General features: G+C 31.4%; 2 protein-coding genes across 3 annotated transcripts; both read right to left on the bottom strand.

Annotated features, from left to right (window-relative positions):
• Positions 1-2,061: 2,061 nt before the first annotated feature.
• On the bottom strand, positions 2,062-4,625 carry LOC101213692 (cytochrome P450 CYP82D47). The gene is made up of 2 exons (XM_004147777.3): positions 3,541-4,625; positions 2,062-2,982 (listed from the first exon to the last, which is right to left on the bottom strand). Exons 1-2 carry the CDS (start codon positions 4,516-4,518, stop codon positions 2,353-2,355), a joined length of 1,608 nt encoding a protein of 535 aa, XP_004147825.1. The 5' UTR covers positions 4,519-4,625; the 3' UTR covers positions 2,062-2,352.
• A 3,920-nt stretch (positions 4,626-8,545) lies between these two features.
• Positions 8,546-11,478, bottom strand: LOC101208814 (cytochrome P450 CYP82D47). Of its 2 annotated transcripts, none has more exons than XM_031883321.1 (3): positions 11,057-11,478; positions 9,486-10,657; positions 8,546-9,340 (listed from the first exon to the last, which is right to left on the bottom strand). In XM_031883321.1, exons 2-3 carry the CDS (start codon positions 10,623-10,625, stop codon positions 8,717-8,719), a joined length of 1,764 nt encoding a protein of 587 aa, XP_031739181.1. In that variant the 5' UTR covers positions 10,626-10,657; positions 11,057-11,478; the 3' UTR covers positions 8,546-8,716. The 2 variants fall into 2 exon arrangements, with proteins under 2 accessions (XP_031739181.1, XP_004147805.2); XM_004147757.3 differs by having other exon boundaries at positions 9,486-10,652.
• Between the last annotated feature and the right edge of the window lie 2,293 nt (positions 11,479-13,771).

The following is a 13,771-nucleotide window of genomic DNA, read 5'->3' as shown; positions in this document are numbered from 1 at the left end:
AGTGTGATAAAAGAAGATGTGACCATACATGAGTATTTATGTTACTCTTGAAAACAAGACAAGGAAATTCCTGAATTGCCCACAACATATGAAAATTATATTAACCAAGCAAGCATCTTTATTTCATTTTATTCTACAAAGTATGTGGTACAATTGAAAGTCTCTCAAATCAACAAACCATAAAATTCAAACATAAAGAAGACTTTTAACACAATAAAATTTTAAAAAATTTATTGGCTGTTTTTCACAAAATACTAGTCTATTCATGGTAGTCTGCAATAAACAATCACATGTGTTTATCAAGATATAGATATATGTAGGTAGTTATCTATCCTTGTCCATCATAGATAGATTATGATTTTTTTTTTTTTTGTATATTTGTTAATATTTGCAGCTGTACATTTTAAATCACATAAGTTAGTTATCTAAACCAATATGGTCGACTAATATAAGTACAACCCGATAATATTTTCGTAACGATCCAACTCTTTATATACTAAGCTAAGGTCATTAGTACTAAAATAAATAACAATTTGACTTCATTTAAATGAGAACGAGGAAACCAAGTTCTTAAATAAAGAATTTTAAATACTCGTTTGTAACTCATAATTTAGAAAGATAGAAATAAATACTAGAAAATTTAGTTCTATTTTGAGCCCTATCTAACTTTTAAAGAAAATAACATCGAAATAATTCACGAGTTCGATAAACTCAACTAAAAATACTGTAAACATACAATATTCCCTATGGTAAGTCACAGTCACTTCTTTTCCACCAGCTTTCATCTACCTCTACCTCTGCCTGAAAAATTAAACATAGAAAGAGTGAGTATAAACATATACTCAGTAATCCACTAATAGTCCCACTAGGTGTCTCCTAACTTTCCATTAGGGTTCAGTAAAGAAGTACCCAAAAACTATCGTGCTTCCAAACACACGCTATCTAATGATCTTGTAGGAACACATGGTCTTTGGTGAATTCTGAGGAACACCTAAGAGAAACTAGTCTTCGGTGAACTTGAAGGAACACCTAAGAGAAATTGGTCTTCAACGAACTTGAAGAAACGCGTAAGAGATTCAAGTTGTAAGTGAGTCAGACCACTCATAAAACATATCATGACAGACTGGTGGTCTCGTTGAACTCACACAGTTATAAAAATTGTGGTGATCCCGAGGGACAGTCATATGGGTACGATCTTAATAGATAAAGTTAATAGAATACCACAGTTCATAGCATTTAGCATATCATAAATAACATGACATGGCATGAATGTCAATCATAACATTCTTATCATATGATTAATATATCCTGCGTTATAACATATTAGCCATTGCATATCAGTCATCCATATGAGTCACATTATCCATCTTACACTACCACAAATTTGGTTTTCTTGACGCACACAAATTTTGATTTCTTGATGCTCATGGCAAAAGACCATCAAGAAAAATATGTTTATCTTGACGGTCATGTATGTCAAGAAAAGTTCCCTTATTTTGTTGAAGAAATACGAAAAAAACGTAAAAAGATATATTCTTGATTTCCTTGATAGGAAAAGTTCACTTAGTTTTGTTGATGGTCCACAAACGTCAAAAAAACTATTTTTCGATGGACAATAAACATTAAGAAAAATATATTAGTTGACTAGCAATGGCCATCAAGTTAGTTATGTTTTCTTGATGAACGAGGCCTATTATGGAAGGGTTTCTTGATGGACAAATACCAAAAAGAGATCTAGGTCCATCAAGAAAAAAAATTCACAATTTTCAATTATTACTCTTTATTAATCAATAATATATTATTATTATTTTAAAAGTTAACTGATATAATTATAATTAAATTGAAATAAGTGACTTTATTAAAATTAAATTAGTTATTATGTTCAAATTTAATGAGTTTAATTAAAAGTTTGTAATTTAGTGTTTTTAAAATCTATAGAAGTTTGGTCAATATGAGATTAGATCAACCGACACATGTATGTATCTATGAACAAGAGATTTCGAGTTCAAATATCCACCTTGCATTTAAAAATTGTAGAGTTTGTTTATAAATTTGGTAAGATTGAGGCTGCAATAACATTGATTTTTATTATCAATTTTGTTCAGACAAACCATCCTACCATCAAAAACTTTAGCATAAACTATAATTATTACATTTATTTTTATTCCACTCTACAAGTTTATTCATCTCATAATACTATATTCTAAGTTGGCATACAGCTATTGATCGATTATAGGTTGACTTGTGCTAAAATTTTCTTTTAAAATATACTTTAAAACGTTTTTCTTCGTGGTTGAATTGGAGGTGATGCATAGAGACTACAAAAGCAGTACAAGTTAAAGTTGCCTGAGATTATGCATAAGCAGTAGCTAGGAGACGCGGCTTAACGAGAACATGAAGAGGTTTGACTCTGCGCATGGTGAGCCCAAGGTTTGCAGCCATGTCCACTGGTTCATCATCATAAGTTGTAACATCAAACGAATGAATCAAACTAGCCAACACCAATGGCGTCATCATAAGGCTAATACCTAACCCAGGGCAGACCCTTCTTCCATAACCAAATGGAGACAATTCAAAATGTTGGCCCTTCACATCCATGTAGTCATAGTTATGGCTACTAAGAAACCTCTCCGGTTTGAACTTTGAAGGCTCTGTCCAAACTCGAGGGTCCCTCTGAATCTTCCAAATGTTTGTGATAAGGTGTGTGCCTGACGCCACATTGTAGCCTCCAATTGTGCAATCCTCGGTTACCTCTCGAGCCCCAGACAATGGCCCTGCTGGGTACAACCTTAATGTCTCTTTGATTACAGCTTGAAGATACACTAGCTTGTTTATGTCTGATTCATTCACTAGTCTTTTGTTTCCAACATGGATGTCTAACTCCTCTTGTACTCTTCTTAATGCATCTTGGTTGTTAAGTAACAATGAGATTGCCCATGTTATAGTTACTGTCATTGTATCGGTTCCTCCAGAAATAAGTGTCTACCATAAAAGAAAAGAAATTCTTTAAATACAGTTGCCAAGGTTATTGACAGATTTTATGGCTAAATGTATGATAGAGAAGTTGTGTTACACAATATCTCAAATTTATATTATCAGCTGGTTGATTATTATGAGAATAATAATTCTAAAATAAACATCTTACAGATCTTATTTGTGAGATTTTTCAAACATTAAATGAACAAAAATATTTACAAAATATATCAAAATGACAAAAACAATACCATTTAAGTTTTGCATTTCAAAATTAGTAGGACACTTTTCAAAAACTTACGATTTTGTTTTTCTCGAGCAATCTCAATCGATTTAGATCATCCTCGAGATTTCATGTAATTTTGTGTATCAGAAATTTGTCCCAAGTTTTTATGAACATAGTAAAATGCATCCCAGCGGGGATGAAATCTTGGAGAGGATCACAACAAAATCATAAGTCTTTAAAAGTGTTTCACTTTTGAAAGGAAAACCTAAACTGTGTTTTTGTAATTTTTTCGAATGTATATATAGTGATAGCTCATGAATAAATAAGTGTTAATAGCATACCAGGCAAGTGGCTTTAACGACAGTATCAGCATCATACCCATCAAGCTCCATCCCTTTGAGAAGCAAAGGCATCACACCCATGAGACCCTTCTCCGCGGCACCAGCACTGGCGCCGGCGTCTCTCTTCTTCTGACGATGTTCTTCAAGCCATTCCTCCATGATACAATCCAATTCCTTAAAAACTTCCTTAGTCGTCTTCAAATAACCACCCAAATCCAAAAATTTTAGAAATGGAATCGCATCTCCCACCGTTACCTGACCTGCCAATTCAAAAAACCCCCTCATCGCTTTCCGACATCGTTCCATCTCCGACCCCTCAGCCATCCGCTTCCCACAAACCATCCTCAAAATCACATTCAAATTAATATTCCCAATCCATTCATCCAAATCGACAGCAATTAAATCCTCATTTCTGTACTCTGTCCATGAGTTGTATATCTCCTTCACTCCTCTGTTCACCTCATAAACTCTCATATCTCTCTGTATTTCCAGACGGCTATTCGAAAGCACTTCGGAGACTGCCATTTTACGCATGTTTCGGTAAAAAGCATCGTACTTTGGCCTGAACCCAAACCCGGCGAAGTTGTAGCTTAATTCCTTTTGAATTGAAGTCTTGGGTCGGGATGAGACGATTGAATCAAGAGTTGTGTAGCATTCTTTGGCGATTTCCCAATTGTTTATGACCAGAGTTGGATGGACGCCGAGTCGGATTAGGAATATCGGGCCATATTTGTCGGCCAATGCTCCAAAGGTTTCGTGGGGGAGCATAGAGTGAGTTCTGAGGAGGAGTAGATGGCCAATGATCGGCCATCCGCCCGCTACTTCAGGGGGTTGCGATCGGAGTTTATGAGGTAATGTTGTAGCTTTGTTCTTGAGAATTAGAATAATATAATATGAGAAGATGAGAATAGGGAAGAGGAAGAGTAATCCAACTATGGAGATGTTGATACCATATGGAGAAATTATGTGATCTGCCATGGCGATGCCTGTGGGAAGCCCCAATGATAATGGTGAAGATATTAGCAGTTGCGAAATTGGTTATCCCTCATCTAAGATATCATTAATTAGTTCGTCAGGGAGAAGAAAAAATGGTTTTGAAATTTAATTTTAAATCAATGATATGGACCATTATAGGAGACAATTGAAAAAAAAAGGGTTGTTTTTAAAACAAATTGGAAAAAGGGGTATTTTCAAAACAATGGTTTTTTTTTTTTTTTTTTGTCAAATTGGAAAAGTGGATCTCACTCGCAATAAATTATTATTATTATTAAGTAGTAGTAGCAGCGGGAAGTTAAGACACGTAGTTAACAGACACGTAACGGGACTAGTAGTGGAGGCAAAGGTAGAGGTAAAAATAAGCTGACGAATGACAAGAAATGGTTGTAGTTCGCCATAGGGGACAATTTATGTTTTCTTTCAAGTTTATGTTTTCAACATTTGATTTACGTCAGAACTCATGAATACTTTTAGATATTTTCTATCTATTTCGAATAGGGGCCGAACTAGTATTTTATCTAATATTTTCTTTACCCACTCTACTTACATTTTATAAATAAATATTTATCGTGTTTCTTTTAAAATTTAGTATTTTATTTTATTTTAAATAAAAATTCTTTATTTGTTTTAGTGGTAATGACATCAACTTAATATAAAAAGTTGGGTCGTGTTACATATACCATTTAAAAAATGATCTTTTGGTTCTATTAACTTTTATTTCTATTTTTATATCATATATTTTGAAAATGTCTTCAACTTTCTACATAAAGTTTATTTTAATTTAAGGTAATTATAAATGGTGACAATTTTAGAAATAACAATTAAGTATATAACAACATTTTAAAAAAATTACAAATATAGCAAAATATATTCATGACTTCTATTATTGATAGACAGTCAATATTGGTCTATCATTGATAAATTTGATAGATTTTACTATATTTACAAAAAAAATTTAAATATTATTATATACTTTATTATTTTGAATCTAATTGATATATTTACGGTTATTCCTTTATTTTATTTATCATTGTCATCAATTATTTATTGTGCATAGATATCTATTGAATTTTATTCTTTTGAATTATATACTATATTGGTCTATTGTTGGATTTCACACGAAATTTAAGTAAATGAGTTTTATCCCGAATGAAAAGTAGAATCGATAAAAAAAAAAAAAAAATAGAGATTTTTATATAATTTCTTACATTACAATATTACATCATAGGCATCAAACACCTTAAAAACATAATTCTAAAATTTAGAATTTATTTTTATTAACATCCAATAGAACAATTGAGTTAAGACCTCCATTAATTTACTTCCTCCGCCATCATCACACGGCGGCGATACAATGAATAACCGTAAATTCACACTCCGGCAAGATCGTCTCGAGTAACAGCCTCACCGCCCGTTCTTGCTTCACTTCCATACTGTCCTCCATCAACAGCTTCTTTAAAATGGATGACATTTAACCAAAAACATCCTCAGCAACCCCAAGTTCTCAAAATAGACAGCACTCTAGAAATTACTCATTCCCCAGTGAATGCCGGATCAAATGAAAAAGCATGAAAACCACAAAAATCTTCAAATTAACATGGCTTTCTTCTTCAAACAATGGAACAAATATGGGCGAATACCGTACATTTCGAAACATTAAACCATTTCACACATTTTCACAGAAGAAAAAATAGATGGATCAGCCAAGAAATTTCCTGTTAACATGATGGAAATTACCATCACAGATTAACTTCGAATTCCAGTTTAATCATCAACTCAGATTCTCAAATATACCACACTCAAATTTCTCCAGAAATAGCTTTTCTTTTTCTTTTCTCTCTCTAATGGAGTCAACAAAAATTACACAGAAAAAAAAAAACCCAAACCCTTCTAGTTCACTACTACGAATTTGGCTTTTTTTTATTTGTAAAACATGTCAAAAAAATGTCGACTAAAACATGTCATAAATAATTCTAAATTTATAAATACACATAGGTACGAGTTAAGCTAAACTCAGGTTGTCCCTTCTACCAATTTTAAAAATCCTAAATTACAATCTTTTAATTCAAATTATTGAGGTGGAACACAATCATTAATTTGATTTTGATAAGTAACCTATTTCAACTTAAATATAATTACAGCAGTTATTTTTTTAAAAAAAGGTGATGTTGTATTTTTTATTAATATAAAATAATAATTGAAAAAAGTAGTAACGATTTAAGAATATTATAGATGCATATCGTGTTTTGAAACCGCTAAGGAAGGTACGAATTTCATGCTTCATGAAAAATAGTTTTTTCTTAATGGGCAATGCCCATCAATATATCATTTTTTGTTGATGGATCTTGCCCATGATTTTTTTGTTGTCTTTATCCATCAAGAAACCCTATATCCATAAAAAAAAATCCAAAACAAATATATTAATTTTTTTGATAACCATTGCAAATCAAGAAAATTCATCTCTCCTAACAAATTTGATGGTCATTGTCGTCAACTAATATATTATCGATGTTTTTTATTCATGGAAAAATAGTTTTTTTTTTTTTTTTTTTTTTACATTTGTGGATCACTAACAAAACTGAGGAAACTTTGCCATCAAAGAAAGCAAGAATCCTCATATTTAAAACAATTGTGTTGTGACATATACACCTAAATATTTAAAATAATACGTAAGTAGTAACACATATAGTTCTATTATTTTTTGCCAAGTATGACCAAAATTGTTGAATATCATGATAGTCATCTCTTTCAACTAATTGTTTCATGTTATTAATTTTCTTTCTTAAATGATGTAATACAGTATACAATATATAATGAACTTTTTTTTCTTTCTTATTTAATACTACTGTGCGGTTAATGAACTTCCTTTTTAAGTTTCTAGACTCTAGACCACTTATTCACTTTTAGGATCAATGGTGCACCATGCGAACGTACAACATCAAAAATATCATAAAGTTTACAGTATATATTATATATCACTACGCATTAAGCATCACACACATAATATATAATTAAACAGCAAAATACATAATATTTCATATATGTTACCATATATATTAAATATCACTAAGCATTAAACATTGAGAATCACACACATAATATATCTATAAGTAGTAGGCACATAATAAATTATATATTGTACAATATATATAAAATATCATTAACAATGCATTTTCCTAATTGTATTGATATAAATTTGTACTTTCACATCATGTAAAATTTGTTAAAAATTAAAATACAAATTAAAATATGCACACATAAGTTGTTATCTAATATTATGTTAAGTATATAAGGGTATATAATAATTTATTTAAATCAAAAACAGTTTGATAAGATTTTACAAATTAACTTCCAATATATGAAATCAATCCAAATTTAATGAAACATAATCCTTATATATCAAAAATTATTAAATTACGTGAAATATATAATAGATCGAACGGAGGAAATTATTTCTGAACAAAATCACAAAAAAAAATAATTGAAGGATGATTTTGATTATAATATTATCATAATATAATTAATCACATACCGTAAATCTTAATCATGATCTACTTTCCTTTATTTATTTTTTTAAAATATATTATTAATAATAAAAATGAGTAATTTAGTGGTTTGGGCTCTACATATGTGTAAAGCGGAAGTACATTAAGACATGTATGAAAAATTTAGAACATTAGGTCTAAAGTGTAATAAAACACCCAAGGGTATAGTGGTTAAAACTCTATTAGAATAACTCTAATCCTTGGTTTTGCTAAACGAGCAGGCCAAACGTGAACCCCACTCCGATCCTGGGCCAAAGCCCTAAGAATTTTTTTCTTCAAATATCAAATAAAATAACTTTTTTTATTTTATTTTTAAATAATTACTTTATACTTAATTATTATTTCTAAAATAATTATCGACATCATACAGTTGTCCGTCAATTTGTGCTCCCTCTCTAGTCACAAACACAATCATTACCGATCGTTACAATGGAGAAGAGGGAGGACAAATTGTGCATTTGCAGAATAACAAATGTCCCATGCACTTTGAGACAAGTCATCCCACTAAGGATATTTTCTAAAAAACTATGTTCATCACACCAAAAGTTAAATGATTGCCTTATAATAAATGACATGGATACATATTAATTAAGATTCAAGAATTGAGCGAAAATACAATGTGGATTCTGCTACGATCATACATAAGCACTAGCAAGAAGGCGTGGTTTGACGAGAACTTCAAGAGGGTTGGTTCTGTACATTGCAATTCCAAAGCTAGCAGCCATGTCCACTGGTTCATCAGAACGAGTGTTAAGTTCGAACGAATGAATCAGACTTGCCAGCATCAACTGTGTCATTTGAATCCCAAGGTTCATTCCAGGGCAAGATCTTCTTCCACAACCAAACGGGAGAAATTCAAATCTTTGACCCTTCACATCCAGCTGCTTGTTTCTGTTGAGAAACCTCTCAGGCTTGAACTCCAAAGGTTCAGCCCAAACCTCGGGGTTTGTATGTATCTTCCAGAGGTTTGTAATGAGGTGCGTGCCGCCTGCGATGTTGTAGCCTCCGACTATGCAATCCTCACTGAACACCCGAACACCCGACAAAGGTCCAGGAGGGTACAACCGCAATGTCTCATTCACTACAGCTTGGAGATACACCAACTTGCTTATGTCTAATTCGTCCACTAGCCTTTTGTTTCCTACATGAATGTCTAGCTCCTCTTGTGCCCTTCTTAGTACCTCCCTATTATTAAGCAATAAGGAGACGGCCCATGCCAGACTTATTGTTACAGTGTCAGTTCCCCCAGTTATTATGCTCTGTCGTTGTGAAGATTTTGGTTAAGTTTTTGAAATCAACAATACTGAACAATACTATATGGAATTATTTTTATGCATTCCACTCTTATCACACACAAAATCGAAAGTATTTAGATGGAATAGAAAAGTGAGAACTGTGCATTACCGTACAAGTGGCTTTATTGACTGTATTGGCGTCGTAGCCCCCAAGATCCATCCCTTCAAGATTGGAAAGCAATACATCCATCAAGTCGCCATGTTCACCATCGATGGCACCTGAGTTTCTCTTCCGACGATGATCTTCAAGCCATTCCTCCAAAAGAGAGTCCAATTCTTTTGAAGTTATCTTCATGGCCTTCTCATATCCACCAACATCCAACCATCTCAGAAAAGGGATGGAATCTCCCACCACAAACTTCCCCAACAAATCCAAGAAATCTCTCATCACTTTACGATATCGTTTCATCTCCTCAACCTCACCAGAACCACCAAGGAACCGTTTACCAGAAACCATCATCAGAACCACTTTCAAGTTAATATTCCCAATCAACTCTTCCACATCAACCAATATATGATTTGACCCTTCCTCTCTCTTTGTCCATTGGTTGAAAACCTCCTTCAAAGCCTTCTTCACCTCAGAAACTCTAACATCTCTTTGTAACTCTAGACGGCGGTTCGAAAGCACCTCGGAAGCTACAATTTTACGCATACGACGATAAAAAGAATCATAAGGCCTGGTCCCAAATGCCGCATAGTTATAGCCTAACAGCTTTCCTGCCACACTTTTGGGGTGAGAGGAGACAATTGAATCAAGGGTTGTGTGACACTCTTTAGCTAACTCTGAACTGCTAATAATAAGAGTTGGTTGAGCACCGACTCGGATGCGGAATATTGGTCCATATTTATCAGCCAAGGCTCCTAAGGTTTGATGAGGGAGTTGTGAATCACTTTTGAGAAGTCGTAGATGACCGATTATCGGCCATCCGCCGGCTACTTCAGGAGGTTCTTTGCGTTTACGGGCAGTAGCCTTCTTCAAAACAAAAAGAAACGAGAGAACCAAAAGGAAGAAACCAGCTCCAAAGCTGTAGAGATATGACGAAATGACTCCAATGGATGGTATTTCGGGATGTTCCATTTCAATTTCGTGGATCGATAATCTGACTAAGACGGATGAATGTGATAAAGCAATGCAGTCAACGTTTATAGGATCAGAATGGTAACCCCCTTCTCCACTGGTAGAGAAAAAATGAAAAGAGAAGAGAGAGAGCGTCGCATAGTGATGGCCTTGAATGAATGACCGTGGCATCCTGATAGCCTTGAATGAACGACCCTACTTTTCTTTAAAAAAAGATAATTTTAGTTGTTGAGTAATCATTTATCGGTGCTGTGAAGTCAATCAAGTACAACTGTCGTTTTCTTGCTTTTGTTTTGCCATTAATTAATATTGTTTAACAAAATGAAGTTTTAGTTTTCCTTCTTCTTTGTATATCAGAATGAAAAAAGGTGAGAGAAAGGAAAAAGTGATGGAGATGAGGTTTGATAAAAAGAGAGAAGGAAGATGAATAACCAACATCTCATATATCTATGGAAATTAAACAAAACCCAGCTCTTAAATTTGCTCAAAAACCAAAAGAATCAAAGAAATCAAGCACTGAAGATTTCCACCCATATAAGAATTTAAGGTAAATAAAAAGATGAAATATAGAGTATAAAAAACAGAGAAATTCTCAAACATACCTCAGATGTAGATGGATTCCCATCTTCAATGCTTTCAAACTCATCTCTCCATTTCACCCAATTGAAGAACCCTAAGAGCCAAATTGGAAAAAAAAATTTCCAATCCTAACATTCAAATTTCCCAATCTCTCCTTCATCCAATCAACATCCTTTTCTTCCAATTCCAACACAACCAAATTAGCTAATCTCAATTTCTTCCTCCACACTTTTATGAACACTTGGGGCCAAAACATATATATATATATATATCTTTAAAACAGGAGAAAACGGAAGAATTTCGGGAAAAATGAAGGAATGGAAGTGTTCTTCACAATCTTCAAAGGAAGTTATTTATTCATTGTGCAGAAATACCCTCCCACAAAATCTGTTATGTGGCAGGCATGTGAAGCTTAAACAGTGGAGCTCCTACACGACTTATTTTAGTACTCGTGGACTAGCTGGTTGCATGTTCTCTTTTATAATCGTGAACATGGACTACAATTCTCAAACCACTGAAAAAGAGAAAATGGTTAATGTGAGTGTGAAAAATAGAACAAAATGTTTAAGAGTTATTTTTCTAAAACAATTGTGTGTGAAAAATAGAACAAAACAATTAAGTGTCGTAGTAATTGTATATTTTTTTAACCATAAATTGTGAAAATAGAACCTTCATTAAATATTCAATTCAATTAAAAACAAAATATTTTTCAATAATACATTTTATTTTAAACACTTGGTTCTTAGTTAAACTTTTTTACGAGTGTTTATATGTGAATTTAGTTTTTAAAGATTTCTCCAATAGATTTTTTTTACAAAATTAAACATTTTAGAATCTCAACCAAACACACCGTGAGTAGTAAATTTTTTTTAAAGGTGTTTGTTAATTTTTTATTTTTAAAAATATTTTTTTAACAAAAAATTATTAAATATATAAATTTGACAAAATATTTATGACATATATTAAAATTTTCAGATTCTATCAATAATACATATGGATAATTATGAAGAGATAGAATTCAGAATTTCACTTGATAAATATTTTAATTTATTTTATTATTTTAAAAATGTTCATTTTTTAATTTATAAATTTTTTCTATTTTGTGAATTTTTTTATTCGAGTTTTTTCACTTTATAAAGTTCATGTGTTATCATAATTTTCTTTTAATTTCTTTACTTTTTTTGTTTAATTTGTGAGGTCGTTTTTCAAACAAAGTGATGTCATTTCTTCTTTCACATATTTTTTTTAAATATTCACTGTAAGCATATATTTAAATTTGAGACATTTTTTAAAATAGCAAAATAAATTAAAGTATTTATACGCTATAACAAAATGTTGGATTCTATTATTCATAGTCTTCTATCACTATATCATATCAATGACTATCAAGTGATAGAATTTGCTATAGCTTGTAAATATTTTGTAAAATCTACTATTTTTAAAAAAAATTCTTTAAATTTTATACTCGGTGAGAGATTATTAGATCATTGAAAAAATTAATACAAAGATTGTATAGTTCAATTAAGTAAGACGGTAAAAGTTTGAGTTATGATCATGTATAACAATTTTTAGTAATCAAATGTACATAACCATTTTTTTCAAAAAAAGAAAAAGAAAAATGCAAATTAAATATAACGAAGTCTATTGGTGATAGACCAATATTTGTAACATGGTTTATCATTGATATATTTTTGTCATTCGTAGACTGCGACAGATTTTGCTATATTTTTAATGTTTTTTTTTAAAATGTTTTTGTGCGTGTTAATACTTTGAATCTAATTGTTATATTTGCAATTATTCCTAGAACTCGAATCCAATATGATTCACATCTTTATATTACCAATCGACTTCTATAAGTGATATGGTCTATTACCAATAGTTTGAGTCTTATTGTTATGTATTTACAAATGATCCTAAAAGAAGTTAGTTTTGGAATTAGTCTTTTTTAGGGAGAAAAATATTGTACCTAATACATTATTGATAGACACTAATCAACAACATACAAAAGAAAAATAGCATTGAAACTATATTTATTTTCTTACTTTTCATAGAAAAAATTCAACTTTCTTCAAGTCTATGGGTGATGTAAATCTATATAAAAAACAATATAACAATACACACATTCCAAGAAAATACTTTTAATTTTCTTCTAACACTGATAGACACTTATCGACAACATTAAAAACACAGCAAATAAACTATGAATTTCTTTTATTACTTTTCATGAAAATAAATTCAACTTTCTTTAAGTCTATCGGGATAGAAACTTATCATTGATATATTCTAATGAACAACACACACAAAATGACAATCACCTTAAATATATTGTTTATGATATGATTCTATCATTGATGGAGGTTTATCGATTATAAAAGTCTAGCATTGATAGAAACATTAACAATCAATTTCTATGAATTATTCAAAACTAAACAAAATTTGTGAATCATGCTAATATGTTTTCAAGGATATGCGTATTTTCATCATCAATCGAAGTTTATTGATGATAAAGTTTATCACTTATGAGCTAAAACTATTATTAATCAATGTTTATTATTTATAGAAAAAAAATTGTGAACCACACTAATATATTTTCAATGATATGCTTTTATCGTTGGTTTTATCACTTAAAAAAGTAAAAAAGTATATCATTGATAGTGTACTACCACTAATAGATCACCGTTGGTACATAAAAATATTGGTGATGGAAGTATATCAATAATAGTTTACTATAATCGATA

Source organism: Cucumis sativus, chromosome 3 (assembly GCF_000004075.3).
Source record: "Cucumis sativus cultivar 9930 chromosome 3, Cucumber_9930_V3, whole genome shotgun sequence".
Classification (NCBI taxonomy): domain Eukaryota; kingdom Viridiplantae; phylum Streptophyta; class Magnoliopsida; order Cucurbitales; family Cucurbitaceae; genus Cucumis; species Cucumis sativus.
The sequence above is the reverse complement of the archived record's forward strand: the minus strand, read 5'-3'. Positions and strand labels throughout refer to the sequence as shown.